The 21,445-nt window shown below is 36.0% G+C and overlaps 2 protein-coding genes across 7 annotated transcripts; one reads left to right on the forward strand and one right to left on the reverse strand.

Moving 5' to 3' along the window:
* Positions 1–1,867: 1,867 nt before the first annotated feature.
* On the forward strand, positions 1,868–8,698 carry LOC147335350 (uncharacterized). Of its 6 annotated transcripts, none has more exons than XM_086278401.1 (10): positions 1,868–1,941; positions 2,990–3,220; positions 3,305–3,415; positions 3,687–3,977; positions 4,186–4,314; positions 4,551–4,628; positions 4,795–4,848; positions 6,101–6,166; positions 6,252–6,338; positions 8,008–8,698. In XM_086278401.1, exons 1-10 carry the CDS (start codon positions 1,905–1,907, stop codon positions 8,100–8,102), a joined length of 1,179 nt encoding a protein of 392 aa, XP_086134527.1. In that variant the 5' UTR covers positions 1,868–1,904; the 3' UTR covers positions 8,103–8,698. The 6 variants fall into 6 exon arrangements, with proteins under 6 accessions (XP_086134527.1, XP_086134534.1, XP_086134542.1 ...); XM_086278408.1 differs by lacking the exon at positions 8,008–8,698 and adding an exon at positions 6,744–7,286; XM_086278416.1 differs by lacking the exon at positions 8,008–8,698 and adding an exon at positions 6,744–7,286 and having other exon boundaries at positions 6,252–6,320.
* Positions 8,699–10,151: 1,453 nt separating this feature from the next.
* Positions 10,152–19,747, reverse strand: LOC147335351 (uncharacterized). Its single transcript, XM_086278451.1, has 7 exons — positions 19,635–19,747; positions 17,888–18,193; positions 16,684–16,950; positions 13,931–14,032; positions 13,771–13,829; positions 13,591–13,665; positions 10,152–11,999 (listed from the first exon to the last, which is right to left on the reverse strand). The coding sequence occupies exons 1-7, from the start codon at positions 19,708–19,710 to the stop codon at positions 11,922–11,924; spliced, it is 963 nt and encodes a 320-aa protein (XP_086134577.1). The 5' UTR covers positions 19,711–19,747; the 3' UTR covers positions 10,152–11,921.
* Between the last annotated feature and the right edge of the window lie 1,698 nt (positions 19,748–21,445).

Consider the following 21,445-nt stretch of genomic DNA (forward strand, 5'->3'; position numbering starts at 1 on the left):
ATGTAGGTGATGAGGTGTTGGGCAGGTATGCTTTAATGGAGAGAAACACAGAAAGACAGATAGTAGTAGATTTGCAAAAAGGGTGGGAATGGGTGTGGTGAACACTTTCCAGATGGAAGACGGGTAGGGAATCAGGAAGTGCAGAGGATAGCTAATCTGGATGACACACCTGGCAGGGCAGTAGGCTTTTTAACCAAACTCATTAACACAGTTTGGTGATTGACACAAAGAGTACTTTGACTGATTTTCAAGAACAAGAGTGATGTGAAGACAGGTCATTGAGATGAAAATGTTAAGGTTTTCATTGGTTGTGACTCATGACTAGGATAGACAGCATTAAGAGTAGATCAGAGGACAGCTCAAGTGGAGCGTTTTGACAAAGAGTCAAGACAAAGATGCTTTGTGCATGTTCAAAGGAGGGAATGTGTATATATTAGACAAACGATGCTGAGTGTGGAGCTGTCAGGAAGGAGGAGAAAAGGAAAAATATTCATGGTTGTAGTGCAGGATGACATCCAGAGGGTTAGTGTGATGGAGGCAGATGCGGAAAGAGGAAGAAGTGATGTATGAAATACAAAAATTACAGAAAGTCAAAGCACTTTGACTGTGTTGACGCCAGCTACCATGAGACTACCAACCCTTTTTATTCTTTTCTCTAAAGGTACGTCGTATCTGAAGCTATGTATCATCCAAAGATGTGTCAGACCTGGAGATAAAAAATGTTTTAAATATTTATATTTTTAAAACATATTATATTATATATATATTGATGTTTATGGTCAAAGATTATATATTTAAAATTTGTATTGATATCTACCCTGTCTTATACTGAAAAGGAGAATGTTGGATGTCTAGACAGATGGAGTCATTGGGATTATCAGTTTGACCCAAAAAGAAAAATATATTGACAACAGATGTTCAGTATGGCCTGCTTATCGTTGAAACTACTGTAAATACTGCTAAAAAAACAACTTGGACATCCACTGTCTTCATGTGTTGATTTAACTATTAAAACCACTCTTAAACGTCATTTATTGTTGATAATTTCCAATTATTTCTAATCAAGATCACCACATAATTATGTGACAGATAGCTGTCATTAGCCATTTTATGACAATATCGTATTTAGAGATGGGTCAAATGAAAGCAAACTAAATTTGTTGACTCATGCAGTGGAGCTGAAATGTTTAAACTTTTAGTTGTAGGTCAAAAGTATGTAGAGTAGTGCTTTTCCTTTCTTTTTTAGTGTTTAGACCTAAGAGACAATGTACATTGTTGCTAAATGTGTTTATATATTTATTTAACAGCAGTGCAAGGTGTTCAACCAGCAGCAGTAGCTAAATCACATCGCGAAGTCTCTGGGTACCTTGGAGAGAGCATCACATTGCCCTCAGGAGTCGACCCATCATGGAGGCTCATCAAAATTGAGTGGTCAATATTCCCCAACATCACTTTGATTGCCACTTATCGCAACAGGAAAATGAACACTGAACGTGTCCCTCAGTACACAGGGAGACTCACTCTTAACACAACATCAGGTGTCATTTATCAGCTTTTTTATTGCAAAGGAATTGCAGTTTTATTTCTTTCTTGATTTGGTTTCAATGCATTTTATTGTATAGGTGACCTAACAATTCACAACTTGAAGCAAAGCGATGCCAGTGAATACACTGTAGAAGTCTTCAACAGCGAGGGTGAAGACTTCTACAGCGAGGGTGAAGACAAAGTACATCAAGTCACAGCAAAACGTAAGTGATGTATAAATAAAAATGTATTAATAATAACAACACACACACATATGAGATGCGCAGATGCGGATGCAGAAAAAGAGGAAGAAGTGATGTAGCAAATACAAAAAAAATCAGGAAGTCAAAGCACTTTGACTGTGTTTCACGTCAACCACCATGAGACTACCGACCCTATTTATTCTTTTCTTTAAAGGTATGTCCTGTGTACATTATCTGAAGCTATTTATCAGACACAGATTTGCCAGACCTGGAGATTAAATACGTTTTGAAATATTTTTACATTTGCTTTAAAAATGAGTAACTTCCTGGTTTCTTAGGTAGTAGTGCAAAACTTAACTTTTGAATTAATCGCCTCACATGCTAGACATAAATGATGTAAATGTTACCCTTTAAATTTTAGATTTGTTCCAAGAAAAGTGTGTATAGTGAAATGATTTACTGTTGTACGTATTATAAAAAAGGAGGATGGTTAGCTGGTGTATAGACTTGGCTGCTGTCACATGGCTTCATTTCCGTTTCTCATACAACTTGTTGTTAACTCTTCTGAAAATGAGACCATATATCCATGTGTTTAGTGTTCATTAACATACATTCCTATTGTACAACCTATTAGCTTGACCATTTTTGTGCGATTTTGGAAATGCTTTGATCTTTATCCTGAAAGATTATATATTTTCAATCTGTATTGATATCTACCTTAGCTTACACTTTAAAAAATAATTAATTAATATAAAATGTCAGAAGGAATTCTCATTCTAGACTGATAGAGTCATTGGGATTATCCGTTTGAACCAAAAAGAAAAATATCTTGACAGTAGATGTTCAATATTGCCTGCTTATTGTTGAAACTACTGCAAATTCTGCACAAAAAACCACCAGAATATCCCAAGAATTTGATTGTTTTCAGTGGGAGAAAACGTTAGATGAACTGAATCAACCTTTTGGGATTTCCTTACCTGAATGATTGATCATCGTGTAATTATGTGACAGATAGCTGTCGTTAGCCATTTTATGAAACTGTCATATTTAGTCATGAAAAGCAAACAAAATTTTACAATTTCTGTATTTAAAAATTCCAACAAAATAACCTGTAAAAATGTCTAAAGATATCAGAGTAGCGGAGTTTTTGAAGCTTAAAGTCACGAGTATTTATAGAAGTTCTTTTCCTTCCTTCTTTGAGTGTTTAAATCTGAGAGAATATGTACAGTGTTGCTAAATGTGTTTTTGTATTTATTTGACAGCATTACAAGTTGTACAGACAGAAGCAGTAGATAAATCACCTCCAAAAGTCTCTGGGTACCTTGGAGAGAGCATCACATTGCCCTCAGCAGTCGACTCATCGTGGAGGCTCATCAAAATTGAGTGGTCAATATTCACCAACATCACTTTGATTGCCACTTATCGCAACGGGAAAATAAACACTGAACGTGTCCCTCAGTACACAGGGAGACTCACTCTTAACACAACATCAGGTGACATTTATCAGCTTTTTTATTGCAAAGGAATTGTAGTTTTATTTCTTTCTTGATTTAGTTTCAATGTATTTTATTCTATAGGTGACCTAACAATTCACAAACTGAAGGAAGGTGATGCCATTGAATACACTGTAGAAGTCTTCAACAGTGAGGGTAAACGCAAAACGAATCAGATCAAAATTACGGCAAAACGTAAGTGATGTATAAATAAAACTGTATTAATAATGAAATCCTTTATATTTTGACTTTTTTGTTGTATCATCTCAATCAACCATCTCTTATTTATCTTATTTAAAGATTTGCAGCATTTATGGACTATTACAGACTATTTTGAATGCACCCATGCTGCATAAATATAAAATTTAGCCGTCTACAATCAAATATACTGCTTGGTTTAAATTAAGCTATGCAGGCTTGTCTTTACTTTGTGTGAATTTATCATTTTCACTCTCCATCCTTGCAGAAAGGCTCCAGCAGCCATCCATCCAGATAGTCACGAGTACATCTGTAGAAAGTGGCTGTTTAATGGTGGTGAACTGCTCTTCTCTGGATGAGGGTGTTAACCTCTCCTGGGGTGTTGAACCAGTCAGTGTGCTCACCATCAACAAGAGTCATCCCAGTGACAGCTCTGCACAGCTTTTTGCATTTGTCAACACCAAAGAGAACTTTGCCAGTTTTACCTGCATCTCCAGCAGAGATACAGAGAGTGTTTCATCCAAACCTGTCACACCAAAGTGTGAGAGTAAGATCTGTGGTAAGTTGTTGAATGGGACACATTCTTTAACATATAAGTACAACATAGGCTGAGATGAAGATTAAACAAAAGATCCTGTATCAGTAACTAGTAGTGGTGTCAATACATCCTTTGCTGGAAGGACTCTAAACTGAAACTAAAACGGACAAACCAGTTGACACAGATAATTCACATATCTGATGATTATGTTTTTGCTTCCTCTGTATAGATTCAAATTGTACAACTCCACCTTCACCCACAACAGAGACACAGTACTGTGCTGGAAAAATTGTTATTTGGGTCTTTGCCACTTTTGGAATATGTGGCATCATATTTTATATGATTTATCGTTATCGAGGTAAGTGGAAAAATAAATCACCTCCAGAAGAAAATGTTTATTCAGTTTCCTCCTCTGTGTGCAGAGCAGTAGAGAGCATTGAAGATAATATGAGGTTAGACCCTCTTTTGGCAACTGTCATGTATTTTAGTATAATTTTCTGACATTGTCTTTTAATGTTATATTCTGCCAACTGAAGACTGGAGACAGGGTAGAAGGAAAACAGGTTTTAATGTCCATCTTTCTTGATGTTACAGTGCAATCATACAGCCCGCAGGGTGACTTGTCATGTATAACTCAGACTGTTGTTACTCTGGTACAACGAAGACGAGGAGGTAATTTCATAACACACTTTACAGCAGATTTAAAACACACATTACCAGAAATATGGCAAAAATGCAAACTGTTCTGATACTGTGAGATCATTGCTGACTAATACAATAGTAGATTATATTTCTTGTTATTTTTTAGTTGAATTTAATGAGAGTGTGTGTTTTCCAGCGCAAAGAAGAACTGACAATCCTGGAGAGGCTTTACAAAACCAGGAAGACCAAGGTGAGCAAATGGGCAAATAGTGAAGTTAGGTGGGAAAACAATGCTTATTTTTTCATAAAATAATTTTACATACATTTCATCAATACTTTCCAATAACACACTTAAAAATGCCATTTGAAACTCTAAACATTTTGATATGAAGAGGAGCAGTTTACATGATTCATATCACTCTAAACAGCTTGAATAGCTCACTGATTCTGATGTTTCGGCGGGTCCGCGCTTTGTGATTAAGCCCTTTTTGCGCTTGATTCTGAAGCTGCAGGTTTTATCTCTCTACAAACTATTTGACTGAACCAGCAGCAAAAGAAGATCCAAACTTCACATAAACATCGTCATGAATTCCGTCTTACTTGTGCTGTTTTGCTTCCACCACGATAAAATCACACTTCATGCACAGCTCTCTCTCTCTCTCTCTCTCCCTCTCTCTCTCTCTCTCTCACAGTACACTTCAAGAACAGTTTCCTGTCTAAAAATCTGTTTTCTGAATTATTCGCTTGCTTGTTATGCACAAGTCTACCGTTGTTTACAGCGCTGTTGGTGGCTGTTACTTCTAAAAAGAAAGCCTCATTTCTGCAGTTCAATACTGAACAAACTTAAACTTTTTAAAATTATGCAAAATTGCAAAATGCTTGGCTATGTCTCTAATAAAACCTCTGTAACTTTGCTCTGCTTCACTTTAGCAGCATCAGGTAATGTTCATATGTTGATTAATGGTTTTCTTTCGTTTGTGATTTACTGCAGAATATTTTTATAAAATCCCAGGCCAGGAAAATGACCTTCATGTTTTTCTTTGTTTTATCCTCAGCTATTTTGACACAAAGGCATCTGCTGTGATGCTTACACACCTTTGATAAAGTCTCGCAACTGTCAGCTTTCTTTTTATAGATATAAAAATATGGAAATGTACTGATGCATGATCTGAATTATAATATTTCTGAGGCAAAATTTCCCTGATTCAAATCGAATTGAATCGAATCGTAGAGCGAATTGACTTTAAAGACACTTTACCTGAAATATAGCAAAAGTGCAAACTGTTCTGACAATGTGAACTTTTACTTACTTGTTGCCCAAGCAGCATTGCAAACATTAGCTCATATAGGCCAGATAGAGATTATTAGCTAATTTTCAGAACCACTAGTTTGCTGGTATATTGCTAGTTCCCAGTCAAGGAGCAGATGTACTTTATTAATTTAGTTTGTTAAAGATTTCTATTTCGATACTGTTTGAATTGTGCTTCATTGTTTGTTTACAGTACACCTCCAGATCCAGGAGGCAACAAGTGAAAATGATGTTAGCTCTCGATGTCCAGCATCAGCTGGTATTCAACTGAAATTGCTATAAATGAATATGAATCAGTTTAGACAATTTATTAAATTCTATTTCTGTTACATTTACATTTTTAGTGGCAGTTCAAAGACAGACAGAGGAAGAGCAGAAAAGAAATCAAAATGAAGATGGCAACAAAAGAGCAAGTGAGCAAAATGAAACAAGTAAGATTTGACATGCACAAGTATGCGAAATCATTAAGCCGAGTGTTATACTATATATAAATGTGGATCTCCAACCTGCTGTTATAAATATTTATATAAGATTATATGTTCATCATGTTCTAGTTCAACACAAGGAGGAGAACAGAGAGCTCATACATTCTTATATAGTTCTATATTGTGTATTGTGTATTTTGTTGTACAGTTATTTTATTTTCAACTTTAATTTATATATTTTATCTTATTCTCCCAGTTAAATTTACCCTTCATTCTAATTTGTGTTGTACAGTTATTTCATTTTTAACCTTAATTTATATTTTATTCCTTCCTAGTTAAATTTACCCTTTTTAATTTTTCATATTTATTTCCTATCTTATTCATAGCCTTTTCCTTTTTTGTTTTCTTTAGGTCACGAGCAGTTGTCCAAGCATTTCACTACATATCGTACTGTGTATGACTGTGTACGTGACAAATAAAATTTGAATTTGAATTTGAATTTGAGCTTGAACAAGAGCATGAAGAACAAAGTGAGCAAATGGGCAGATTATGAAGTTAGGTGGAAAACATGCATTCATGGATGCTTTGTACCATGCCAGTACTACATGAAGACTTAAAAATACTAGTGGACATTCTACTCAAAATGCTATTCGTAGGGTGATGTTTTAGTGTCTGTATTGAATAGTGCCACTTTAACTGCTTGACTCCTTCTTTGTCATTAAGAAACTGCAATAATGTGTGCAAGTTTCTCCTCTTACCTGCTTTGTTGCAAATTGTTTAACTTACTTTGGAAAATGTTGGTCAACATGATTAAGCCTCTGCCTCATGCTATTGAAATCAATAATTTACAAGTTAGAAATGTACAAATGTGGAAAGAGTTGACTACATTTGCAAGCAGCATATTATGCATGTTAATTCCACTCATTGTGTTAAAATAAATATCCATTCACAGCACTTTTTTCCTGTTTAATTATTTCTTGAATTCAAAAACAGTAAAAGCAGCTTATGAATATGTACATAATAATAATAATATGTATATATACAAGAATACTTTCCTATAATTGAAGCAGTGAATGGTAAATCCTAATATTGTTTGCGGTTTAGCATAGAACAAATTAAATCTGGATGTGAAAAATTAAATTATGTACCTAATTTAGCAATGCTCAGTCACATGGTCCCTCATACGTGAATTACCCTTTTACAATTTGCCCAGGGGTGGGCCCATATTTCAAGCACTCTTTAAATGACTCAGTTACCATTTGGGCTACAGACAAAAGGTTCTGGAAAGAAAAGAAGATGAGCTTTGAGGGATATTTTATGTATAGCACGAAGCATTCAAAAGGTACTTGTACCTGAACACAGACAGAAAAATCAGCTTTGCCAAGATTTTACCACGTGCGCTTAGCATTACAGTAACTCCTCAACCAGTTTGGTCTAGAAATAAAATTCAAATAGTTCGTGAATGACGAGAATTATGATGCAATTTCACAGAATTGAAAATGATAAAATAAATGATGATAAAATAAGTCTAGATGGCCTGTATTATATTTAGGTGATAAAAGTTTAAAGGTAAGTTTCTATTTCAATTTTGTGTAGTTGCTAGCATTCATTACACATTTTTTATACACTGCCCAAATAACCAAGTTCCTTTCTACTTTATTATATGTCATAATAGTTTCAAGAATGTCACAACAGCCTCAACAAGAATTCCTGAATGAGTGCGAAGACATGACTGAAGACAAACGGCAGACAACCATCGTATTCGATTGAATGCATTCTGACATAATCTTCAGGTGATGGACTCAGTATAATGAATACATCAGTTATTTAACTGATAAAGTTAAAAATGAAGTGTCATAACTTAGACATGCTGATCGTTACTCACTATTGTATAGGTGTTCAGGATTCTTAAATTATCTCAAATATAGGTTTGAAGGTAATTATGTGTTTTTTCTGCCTTTTTAAAATATTTCATTATCTCAAATGTAAATCTCTCCCTCTCTATTTTTTGCTATTACATGTACAGATGTAAGCTATAATTACAGCAATCCAGTACTGTCCAGATTATTTCAGCTTACACTGTTTTTTTTTTGTTTTTTTTTTTGTGCTGTGTTCAGTTGTGTTTACTGGTGCTTGGTGCAAAATCAAATTGAATGTTCTTTCTGAATTATTTTCCAAATCAAAATAATTTTACCACATGAAAATTTGCATTCTTATATGTTAATTTTAAATGAGTTCACATAAACTCAGGTATATTTGTTTTGGATCATATAATATAATACATTTGTAAATAAATGCACAACCTTAAATACCGTAAATGAGAAACATCCCTCTATTTATAGGTTTGTCGTGTTGGACCAGTGTCAGGACGGTCAAAATCATGTATTAATTTCTATTTGATTCTGTTGGATTTTCTTTACTTTGAAGTTGTACATATGATGGTAACCGATCCCCGAAAGTCAGTTGCAAATTGGTCACAATGCCTTACTACTTCCAGTTTTATTACTTTAATCCTTTAATTCTGCAAAATAGAGTTGTGTGTATATTGTGTGCTTCACTCCATGGCACTACAATGTTGACTCTTACACTAAGTTGGATCACCAAGTGACAGTGGGAGGAAGACTAGTAGCAGAGCCCTTGAGTAAGCAAGAGTCATGTCAGTGGGTGTTCAGAATTCAGGTTGTCACCAGGGCTGGACTGGGACAAAAAAATCAGCCCGGGCATTTTGCCTAGAGACCGGCCCACCAGGTATTATAGGAAAAACCATAAAGCCTTTGAATGAAAACAAACTTTGTTGTGACAGTGATGTACACTGTCTTGTTGGTACATATGTATCAATCTAATAAACTTAAACCTACACCATCCTCCCTATTCTGGTATTCTAAACAGTACTTAGCCGAAACCCAAAGACTGCTTGGTTGAGTTAACCTCCTGAACTATCTACAACATATGGTGGAAACCTGAAATTAAGACAGAGAGGACTAGAGGTGAGACATGACCATTACTGAATATTAAAAATAATAAATGACAGATTTAGTGATATTTTCATAAACTATTTATTTACGACATCAATAAACAGCATGGCAGGGCAAAATATTTTTTCTAACATGGCAACCTTTTAAAAGTGAAAGGAGACAGAAAGACAGGTGAGCAAGAATAAAACTTAACTGACTTTTTGATGGCATTTTACACAAAGTACTAGTACAGTATCTAGAAAATGTGGGAAAATACTGGCATCATGTACAGTAATTTCTTCTGAAGAAATTATGTTAGGACCCTGAAAAAAACTTGCTATGTACAATAATGGATTTCTATACATTTGACATCAGATGAAAACTTTGGTTGTAAGATTCGGATAATTATTTGTTAAAAGCTAGAAATTTTAAATGAGAATAAGAAAGAAAAGTATTTCTTTGTGCCCCCCTTTCCCTGTTAATGTCCTACCTGGCCCCATGGCAAAACTTTGCTAGACCCGCCCCTGCACAGTTACCAGCTGTCAGCTACATAAAAAAGGATCCTGGTGTAAGTTGTCTCTCAGAAACAGTTCATAGCTTTCCTTCAACTCATTCATGTCACCTAAAAGGTAAACCTGTTTCTCCATCACAGCTCTGATGATTCAGTAAGAACATCTCCTGGTTTCATCTTCATGTTTCCCTCTCACCAGATAACCAAACCGATATCATGACCAGCAGCTTTTATGGCTGTGGCTCCAACAAACATCAGCTGATACTAGAAAGCAATACTAGATAAATTCTAACAACAGCTTATCAAGTTTAAAGGCGCTTCTGCTGTTTAATGCGACCTCCGCTAGTTTCCTCTTTCTGGCGCAAAGCGGGAGATAAACAAGCAAGAGAGACGGGACTTGCGGCAGAAATGCTGATCAGCTGATCATTGATCAGTTTCATGATTGAAGTAGCAGCAGGAGAGGGAGGGGGGAGAATGAGAGAAGAAGAGGCAGCTGACAGCGTAAAGACACAGAATAACTCCAGCTTTTTGTCTTTTTTTCTATTGTTTCTGAAGTACGGGACAAATCCCGTTTATTTTCAGCTCAATACGAAACACGTAATATTAACTCTGAATACCAGAGGATTCCGTTTTTTACTGGACGGATGGCAACTCTACTAACTAACCATATGAATAAAATAAAGTTCACCAGTAACATCATATCACCCACCCAACTGTATAGAAACTCCATCATGCTAGCTAGTACACAGTACGAGTCAGCACAACGAAAATAAACTCCACCTAAACTAAGGACCTGCAGTTCAAAAAAGCGCCCCTTCGACAGCCAAACCCATCTGTCCTCTGATTGGATAGTTAAATTTGTGATTGACATGACATTGGCCAATCAGATGAAAGGAAGAAAAATAGGGTCAAAATCCGTACTTGTAACTTGAAGAGTTTCACATGTTTTTTTTTTGGCTAAGTCCACACACAAATTCTTTTTATACATACAAATCCTGATTTACAAGTACAAAATATTTATGACCACAATTTGAGCCCATGTTGCTCTGCTAACATTGTCTTTAACTTGCTTTTTTTTTTTTTTTTTTACAGCACCTAAATCTCCTAATGTAGACACTAACAAAACATTAGGCTTGCATTGTATGGCACAACTTAATTTTTTCTTGGTGTACTGATAGCATGGAGTTTTATTTTTAAACATCTTCCCTTTAAAAAGTGCATCTCAGTCTTTTGTGCTGTTATATCTCTGCGGTGTGGCTAGTATGTATTGCTAACTTTTGGAACTATTGTGAGGCTCCATCATCCACCACTGTTCTAAATAAATGGTCCATTGGAGTGATTGGAGATGATGCGACTCTTCCATCCAACGGCTTTGACAAACAGAATATAACAGTTTGTTGTGATTGGCTGATGGAGAGTCTGGGACAGAATCAGAATCAGAATCAGAATACTTTATTGATCCCTGGGGGAAATTATTTTTTGTTACAGTGCTCCATTTTAAACCAACATTAAGACAAGACAGACAATACGCAATACAGACAATACAGGCAGCACAATTAAGGACTATGCTATGAAGGGGCTTTAACCCTGAGTTAATGAGGATTGTCATGGTTCAAAAACTCTAATTCTGTGTTAACTATCACTTTGTTGGTTAAGATGTCTGTTGATTCAGTGTTTGGGACTGACAATAATTGTAGTAGAATGAGCACTGCATACTATGACTGTGCAGGTAGTTTTTATAACAATAAAAAAAAATACTGGTAGAACTATTGTCAACAAAATAATTATTAACAAAATAATTTACAGTCACATTAATGCAATTAAGTGTATCAGAAGAAAAAAATCATAATATACTCTGTAATTTACATAATTTACACGTTAATGAATTTCCTCATATAGCTTACAACGTCAATAAAAAAAAGAGACACTTTCTCCAGTATTATAATAATAATATTATAAAAGTCACAGACTAAATGTAGTAAACAAATGTTTCCTCTTTTGTTTTCATATTAACCTTGTATTTTCTCATTCTGCTCATTTTATAAATTGTTGTTAAAAGCAAAATGTTAAACTTCACCTTTTTTATGTTTACACAAAAAATGGACAAAGGAAACTGTACACCAACTAGGAAACATCTTGGTAGGGGGACACTGAAACCTTCCTCACACGATTAAGCTGGATCTTGTCGTAGATGGTCTGAGGCTGTAAGTGTGAAAAAAAGACATCAAATCCACAGTTACTTGGTCTGTTTTAACATTAACCAGGATTTACAAAAAGTGAAGTATAAAAAGTGGAGTACTAAATATTGAGCACAAGGTAGGGAAAAGTATACTGTAGCGACTAGAGATGGCACGATACCACTTTTTTATGTCCGATACCGATACCGATATCATAAATTTGGATATCTGCCGATACCGATATGAATACGATATAGTGTTTTTTAATCAACAAAACTGTTTTTTAAAATATCTTGCTGCATTTTGCAAGTCTGCAAGTTCATACTCAAGTTTAAAACAACAACTACACTAAAGCTATTCTGTTATACCTGTATACAAAAAAAATATTTCATAGTTCAGCAATACTGATCAATCTAATAAACTTAGACCTACACCATCCTCCCTATTCTGGTATTTTAAAGAGTACTTAGCGTAAATATTAAGCAACCTAACTAATAGGGTTCCAACTCCCAGCAACAACATAAATAAATAAAAAATAGGGAACCACCCCTCACACTCCACCTCATGATGCTTAATCGACGTAATCAACCTTAATTTGATGCAGTGTGAAAAAAAATGCACAGAAATCAATTATTTTTTCAAGAAATATTAAATAGATTCAACATCTTTCTTCAACAAAATTGCAGACTGCACAGATGGTACCTTCCCAAAGGAAAAAGTACTATAGCTTACTAGGGTATATATATTAGACTTAATAGTCACTATATACAGTAATTGACTTCTATTCATTTTACATCAAATTAAAACTTTGGGTGTCAGATAATTATTTATTAAAAGCTCGACATTTTAAATGAGAATAAGAAAGAAAAGTATGTCTTTGTGCCCCCTTTTCCCTGTTAATGCCCTATCGGCCCCCCTGGCTAAACTTTGCTAGATCCGCCCCTGCACAGTTACAGCCGTCAGCTACGTAGAAAAAGATCCTGGTGTAGAAAGTAATATTAAATAAATTCTAACAACAGCTTATCAAGCTTAAACGTGCTGCTGTTGTTCAGCCGCTGGTTTCCTCTTTCTGGTGCAAAGTGGACCAAAAACAAACAAGAGAGACGGACTCGCGACAGAAAAGCCGATCAGCTGATCAGTTTCACGATTGAAGTAGCAGCCGGAGAGCAAGAGGCAGTCGCTCGTTAAGCTTAACGTGGGAATGCTTTACAAACATTCAGAGATGGACTTACACACTTGCTTTACTTCTCTCGGGGATAACTTTGTCGGAGATGAAATGCCGGGTTGCTAGCGAAGCTCCACATGCTATCCAGACCACCGACAGGTCCGGCATGCCACAGCCGCTCTATCACGTGATGCATACTGCTCCGACGTGCTAACGTTCTGAGGTGAGTTACGGTGTGTTGCAAGTTTTGTGAGGTGCTTTCGTGATATTTAATGGATCGGATTACATTTTTTATTTTTCTCCGATATCCGATCCAGTAATTTAGGTCAGTATCGGACCGATACCGATACGTAATATCGGATCGGTCCATCTCTAGTAGCGACCTGACATTATTTCTCCAAAAGATATCAATTTAGTCTTACAAGAATCTCAAACAAAGTTTTGCTCTTACCCCAGGTTTAACTGCTGGGACTCTGTTATCGATGGTTTCGTACACCGAGCAAGGCTGCATGGTAGATGAAGTCCCCTGAGAGTGGACAGAGACAAGTAAAATCATTGAAAGTAAAACTTTTAGGAAACACATAATTTTCCTAACAAAACTTATGTCTGCAAAGTGTATGAGCATACTTACGTCATCATTTGTAAGCTCACCAATATCAGCATACACAGTGAGGTCATTTGTGTCACTTCCTGGTTACAAATGGAAAACCTCAGATAAACTATTAAAATATGGCACTATTGATGTTATTTTAATGTTAGCTAAAAAATGGACACAATCAAGAGTTTCTTACCAACTTGTTTTTTTCTGCAGCAACAAACTCCCACTATAATGGCTATAGTGACAAGAATCAAACATCCACCAGCTATGCCCACGAAAAGGAAAATGTATTTTCCTGCAAATTATGACATTGTTTACATTAGGAACATGCTAGGATTAAATGAACATAACCAAAATAATGCCAAGAAAACATATGCAGATATGTAGTTTTTACAAGTTGAATGAAAATTTTAACTTCAAAATTTAACCCTATATGCAACATCAACACCTACAGCGATGTGCAAAGGTCCAGAACCGTCTCTCATTTCTTTATATTTTGCTTCCAAGGAACCAGACTTTCCAGAATTTTTTAAATTGGACTTGAGCAACAATTACTACGAGTTTCTGGTAAAGACAAAAAGGTCTTTTGAAGTTTTACTTTGGACACTGGCTGCGTTTTTAAGTCCAAGATACCTAACTCAAGGCGATAACCCTGTGTTGTGTCAACACATAACTAAAAATACATAACGACAACAGCCGATTTTACATTGCACCTTTAGAGTCTTTGGGCCAGCAACCTGTTGAAAAATATACTATTTGTTCACATTTCTTTGGTTTAATACATGAAAAAAAAAAATCCAAAGAATGACACGTTTTGACAAACAAAAAAGTATTTTTGCACCAACAAGGTCATTTTCAAAGAGCTATTAGCTGAACAGTTGTTTATATCTCAGCATGGTGTGCAATGTGTCCTTAAAAAACTGAGGAAACTGGACAAGTGGAGGACACAGGACTGATTAGTCTCTATCATGGTTCGGAGCTGCAATTGATAGAATTAAGAACACAGAAAAGTCTAGAGAACTAGTGATGAAGCCCAATTAAAGAAATACAAGGTAGCTTGCCTAGGAGAAATCAGGCTGTGTAGAAAAATACAGGTGCTGATACCCAATGTTGATGTTAACTCTGTTTTTGCCTTATATAGTGCATTTATGTATTAAATATTTATGTTTAGAAATGCTTCAAAAAGTTACTGCACGTTTCCTATTTTCTTTGCAAAATATACAGAAATGAGGGGTGAGTCAAGACATTTGCACAATCGTATGTAAACTATTTATCCTGCTATATCATTTCACAGATTTACAATATCCATGGTCATGTTTGATCTGAGGATTGCATCAATATACAGGGAGTGCAGAATTATTAGGCAAATGAGTATTTTGTCCACATCATCCTCTTCATGCATGTTGTCTTACTCCAAGCTGTATAGGCTCGAAAGCCTACTACCAATTAAGCATATTAGGTGATGTACATCTCTGTAATGAGAAGGGGTGTGGTCTAATGACATCAACACCCTATATCAGGTGTGCATAATTATTAGGCAACGTTCTTTCCTTTGGCAAAATGGGTCAAAAGAAGGACTTGACAGGCTCAGAAAAGTCAAAAATAGTGAGATATCTTGCAGAGGGATGCAGCAGTCTCAAAATTGCAAAGCTTCTGAAGCGTGATCATCGAACAATCAAGCGTCTCATTCAAAATAGTCAACAGGGTCGCAAGAAGCTTGTGGAAAAACCAAGGCGCAAAATAACTGCCCATGAACTGAGAAAAGTCAAGCGTGCAGCTGCCAAGATGCCACTTGCCACCAGTTTGGCCATATTTCAGAGCTGCAACATCACTGGAGTGCCCAAAAGCACAAGGTGTGCAATACTCAGAGACATGGCCAAGGTAAGAAAGGCTGAAAGACGACCACCACTGAACAAGACACACAAGCTGAAACGTCAAGACCGGGCCAAGAAATATCTCAAGACTGGTTTTTCTAAGGTTTTATGGACTGATGAAATGAGAGTGAGTCTTGATGGGCCAGATGGATGGGCCCGTGGCTGGATTGGTAAAGGGCAGAGAGCTCCAGTCCGACTCAGACGCCAGCAAGGTGGAGGTGGAGTACTGGTTTGGGCTGGTATCATCAAAGATGAGCTTGTGGGGCCTTTTCAGGTTGAGGATGGAGTCAAGCTCAACTCCCAGTCCTACTGCCAGTTTCTGGAAGACACCTTCTTCAAGCAGTGGTACAGGAAGAAGTCTGCATCCTTCAAATAAAATATGATTTCCATGCAGGACAATGCTCCATCACACGCGTCCAAGTACTCCACAGCGTGGCTGGCAAGAAAGGGTATAAAAGAAGAAAAACTAATGACATGGCCTCCTTGTTCACCTGATCTGAACCCCATTGAGAACCTGTGGTCCATCATCAAATGTGAGATTTACAAGGAGGGAAAACAGTACACCTCTCTGAACAGTGTCTGGGAGGCTGTGGTTGCTGCTGCACGCAATGTTGATGGTGAACAGAACACTGACAGAATCCATGGATGGCAGGCTTTTGAGTGTCCTTGCAGAGAAAGGTGGCTATATTGGTCTCTGATTTGTTTTTGAATGTCAGAAATGTATATTTGTGAATGTGGAGATGTTATATTGGTTTCACTGGTAAAAATAAATAATTGAAATGGGTATATATTTGTTTTTTGTTAAGTTGCCTAATAATTATGCACAGTAATAGTCACCTGCACACACAGATATCCCCCTAAAATAGCTAAAACTAAAAACAAACTAAAAACGACTTCCAAAAACATTCAGCTTTGATATTAATGAGTTTTTTGGGTTCATTGAGAACATGGTTGTTGTTCAATAATAAAATTATTCCTCAAAAATACAACTTGCCTAATAATTCTGCACTCCCTGTATTGTAGATAGACTTTATAACGACTTGTTATATGTCCTACACCTGTTGGACACTACCTGGTTCTTGTTGTGTGTCTTTGCTGCACTTCACTGTTTTAAATGCAGACTTCTCACTGACATGATTGGAAACTGTGCAGGTGACATTGGTCTCTCCATCCTGCTCCCTGATGATGTATTGTTGCCTGGGACCAGTTAGTGTTTGTTTTCCTACAGTCCAGTTGTAGCTGACATCACCAGTTGTGCTGCACTCCAGCAGAACTTTACATGATTCATTTGAGGGAATCCAGGTAGAACTGATTTTTATGTCAGGCTTAGCTATGGGCTCTAATGAGAAAACAGAAGGAGAGAGAGTCTGTGTCAGTTCACTTTTTGCTTCAGAGCTTAAAGTATATGTGGAGTTCTGAAAATGTATTATATAAAACTAATAATATATATAACTAACATTACAACGACAAATTCAGATAAGTACTGCTTTGCCAGTTGGTCACATCTGGTCTAAAAAAATGCAAAAAAAAAAAGCTCAAAAACAAACCAAATTGTATAAACTAAATGCTTTAAAGATATATTCTATTCCAAGTTAATTACCATACCAGCTTTATTTATAAAGCACTTTAACATTAAGATCCTAAAATGTACAGGTAGCCAGTGGAGTGAAATTAAATGGCATTAATAAGCTCAGACTTTTTTCTTCCAGTTAAAAGACGCACTGGAGCATTTTGCACAACCTTCAGATGCCTAATGGACGCATCACTAGCATCACAATAAAGGACATTGACAAGATTAAAGTCAAATCAAGAACAATGATGGGTGAGGGTTATGATGAGCAAAAACAAGTAGGATTTGCTATTTGAGCAAATATCTAAATGATTTCATCTTCATCTTAATTTTCAAGTTACTAAAAAATCTGGGAAAGACACAATAACAGATGTGCAGTAAAAAGAACAACAACAAAAAACTGAGGTTGATTAACCATTACAAACTGTTGCATTGTATTTCACACAGATTAGTATCAATAAACAGATATGTAGATATAAAGTTCAAAATATAAAATAAAGTCATTTAATTAGTATTTTACACAATACGTATTCAACATTAACACATTAAGGTGACATTAAGGTGACTGTGAAAGCACAGAAAACACAAGTTAATCAATAAAGTAATCAAGAGGAAAGAAAATTTAAAAAAGAGCTACTGGGGTTTCTTTTCATTAGGATGCTTTTAGAATTAAAACAAACAAGCAAAAAAAAAAAATGTCTCTTACCATGAACTTGCAGAGTGATGGTGACTGAATCCCTTTGCCTATCATTCACCTCTGAGACAAAAGTGAAATCACCAGAATCTTGAAGAGTCAGTTTTCTCACTGTTAAAGTAAAGTCTGTGAGGTTCAGCTCTGATCTGTCCTTAAATGGAGAGTCTTTAGAAACACCCACATCTTTCCCTGCAACTGTTATTTGTCCATATCTCCACGTTGCTGCAGTCACTCCTTCAGTTGGTAAGCCTGACGAAAGCTCCACAGTATCGCCAACGTTTTTATGAATGACGCGTTTTCCACTGGAAGTCTCCACATCTGAAAAACATACAAACAACTGAGTATGATCTTCATGAAAGTTCAAAGTTCATTCAGTTAGTGAGAAAAAAAGACCAAATTGCCTGCAACCATATCCTCTAGTTTTTGTATGAAAACTGTGATTGCTAATGCAAATATAAGACTGAAGACAATTGACATTTATGATATAAGTGACCTTGCAAAGCTAAAATTTAAATATGGTAAAAATAATTACATAGATGTTTCTAGGTTGTACTTTCTCTATGGACAAACAAAAAGTATTTATTTTGTAATTTTAGGATAACTAGAGCAGTGCATGAATAAAAAATGAATAAAAAACAAAAATAAATACTCAACGAAAAAACCAACTGAAGGAATCTAAAGGCAGTTGTTCATTAGTATTATTATTATTATTATTTATAGCAATAATCAATACTTTAACTCAACAATAGTCTGTGTGATTACAAAAAATGCTGCATTTTGATAAAAAAGAAAATGCTGCAAATTTGTGGGCAAAGGTTACAACTGCCCTCTGTGTTGTGAGCTCATCACTTTCGGCCAGTGCTGCAACTGGTGGAGAGCACTCAGGAAATGCTGCTGTTGCTAGTGTCATGTCTGACTCACAGGTTTTTCCATTTTGCTATACTGAGTTTATTTGTCCTTTCTAGTCACTACATGTTTTTTATGTATTTTTCTTTTCTTTTGTTTTTGTTTCTAAATAGAAGAGAATCAACACATAGATCAATTTATGTCTGTACAAAAGACTTCTGAAATGTGTCCACACCCCCATTTCAGTCAGATCAATTACTGCGTAGAACTGTACTGTATGAGATGTTATGCATAAGCATAAGAAGTATACAATAGAAAAATAAAACTTGCATTTTATACTTGAAAATACCTAAAAAATACAAAATAAAAAAATCAGGAAGCAACAGAAACAGAAATGATGATCAGTCCTTGAGTTTCTACATTTAGATTTCTAAACAGATGCAAGAGGAAATCTGAAGTAGCAAAGATGCAAACCAAACTGCCAATTTAGAAATACAAGATGTAACATGGTCAATGTTGATTAAGTTATAAATCCTCAAGTAGGGAGAACAAATTTTTAACATAACACAAGAACATGAGACTTAATCGGGAGAAACTACTGCTCTTAGAATATTTAGGTGTTGAAAAACATTTAAATTTTTAGTTATTTATTTTTTATATAAAGTTCACAAGTTCACATGATATTATAGCTTTAAAGTCACCGCTACATTTTGTAACACCAGGTTTAGAAACTCACAAGAAAAATACACTGCAAGCCTCTTCCAAGGAAGACACGTCACTTCTCAAGAGTTGAAGCACTTCTGATGTACTAACTAAGCATGTATCAGAGTTTATGAAGCAAACAAATACAACACATTAGTATTGTATTTGTGACACACATCTGAGAAAGATCTGAAAGCACAGGTGCACTTACAGTAGAAGCAGACCCAGAGAAGTAGCACAATGCTCTTAACGAAGTAGCTACGATAACAAAGTCGACCACCAAACATCGCTGTGGGGAGAGGAACAACGTCTGTTTCCTCTTCTTGTCTGTCAAACTGTGGCTTCACAAGTAAGTGCAGAGAAAAAACTGAGAGGGTGGAGAGTGGGGGGAGGTTTCAATCAACACAGAAGCAGAACAAGCGGTCTTAAACTTGCATGATATGCAGCAAGATTAATGTAGGCACGCTATTTAAAATCCATTAAAACACATTAAAACTAAATTAAACTTAGTTAAAAAAAAGATATTTGAGAGGATTTTCTAAGACACTGTTGGGAACAGTTAAGATGGACAACAGCGTTGCCTATTTTTGCTATAACAACATTTTTAGGTCACAGAAAGCAGCCTAAATAAATACAAATTCCTACTTACATTAAACATTAAAAATCCTGGGCCCTTATTATTGGTAGTCAGTCCTACTTTGCATTAACAGTACAAACCCTGCATTTACTGCTACAAACAACTGTATCTAAGCTAGATGTGAAGATAAGATGAGAGATTAGAGTCCTTTTCTAATAAGATTTCTGCAAGAAGAACATAACCACATCCTGCCTCAGATATGTTACACTTTACAGAGTGTTGTCCTAAACTTTATTCACCCCAGAATAGAGGAGAACATGGATCCAGATAATGAACTGCAGTTTAAACATTTAAATAAACCACCATCTCTGTTATGACTCAGTTTCTTATTACCACTGCAGCACCCTGTCTGTATATACTGTATGTAGACATACATACATACACATACAAAAATTATATTGGACAAAATGAATAAACAATTAATTAAAGACAAATGTGTTTGAGTTCCCCTCTCCTGAACAAGTCTTATCCTTGCTGAGCTGGAGATTTCTTTACAATAAGGAAATGATTTTGGTCAGGAGGAACACTGGTGGAGCTTTGTCCAATAAGTTGTGAAATATTTCAACACTGCTGCTAAGTGCTGTTTTCCTCTGCACACTGTGTAGATGAAAATATGCTTATTTTCTTATTTCCTCTGCAGGGCTTCAGTCTGTGCTTGCACGATGAGGCCTATAATAGTATATGCCTTAAGCAGAAGTTAGGGTTCTGTGGGGACTTAACACAGGAGGAAGTGAACTACACATCATCAAGATAAAGCTCATTTCTATGCAGCCTGCTCAGAGAAATTACATGTAAAGAGGATATATGACCATGCTGACCTGCCTGGTCTGTCCTGACTGATCTGATTCGCTGCAGCCAACAAAACAAAACACTTTTCAGACACATATATATTTTTAAACACACCCAGAGACAGATGGAGTGAAGTAAGTGTCTCGATGGACTAAGATGTAGGTGTATGGACACCATCTTTATGAATTCCCCAGACAAGTGCCTAAAGAGGTTCGACACTGTCTATCATTGGGGTTTACGTCTTATTACTGCCTGTGGAAACTGTGCACATCACTGCTGTCTGTATGCTGTTGCCAAGTGGCCAACTCTGTCTCTATCAGGAGAATCTCCCATTGGTTACTTTTTATCTAGAAATCTCCTCTTGGGCTGTTTTTTTCTTATCCGCGTCTATATGTGCAAACCCCACAACCAGTATAGCCAACACTTTCACAATATAGAGAACAGCTCTCTTGGTCAGTGTTGCTGCTTTTAATGTCACTCTTGCAATGATAAAGGTTTTTAATTTTAACACCCAATACATATCATTATATAACAACAACAACAACAACAACAACAACAACAATAATAATAATAATAATAATAATAATGGATTGCAT

Source organism: Aulonocara sp. 'chitande type north' Nkhata Bay, linkage group LG3 (genome assembly GCF_057382095.1).
Source record: "Aulonocara sp. 'chitande type north' Nkhata Bay isolate Kocher_YH1m ecotype deep benthic linkage group LG3, A_spYH_male_GT1.1, whole genome shotgun sequence".
Lineage (NCBI taxonomy): Eukaryota > Metazoa > Chordata > Actinopteri > Cichliformes > Cichlidae > Aulonocara > Aulonocara sp. 'chitande type north' Nkhata Bay.

Bases quoted from the DNA above. Each gene is read 5' to 3' on its own strand.
- LOC147335351 (XM_086278451.1), bottom strand. From the start codon at position 19,710: ATGTTTGGTGGTCGACTTTGTTATCGTAGCTACTTCGTTAAGAGCATT. The intron at 14,033-16,683 runs GTAGTGTCCAAC...CATAATTTGCAG, and splicing joins AGACACACAACAAGAACCAG to GAAAATACATTTTCCTTTTC. The intron at 13,666-13,770 runs GTAAGTATGCTC...GTCCACTCTCAG, and splicing joins GTGAGCTTACAAATGATGAC to GGGACTTCATCTACCATGCA.
- LOC147335350 (XM_086278401.1), top strand. From the start codon at position 1,905: ATGAGACTACCGACCCTATTTATTCTTTTCTTTAAAG. The intron at 1,942-2,989 runs GTATGTCCTGTG...TTTATTTGACAG, and splicing joins ATTTATTCTTTTCTTTAAAG to CATTACAAGTTGTACAGACA. The intron at 4,629-4,794 runs GTAATTTCATAA...TGTGTTTTCCAG, and splicing joins GGTACAACGAAGACGAGGAG to CGCAAAGAAGAACTGACAAT.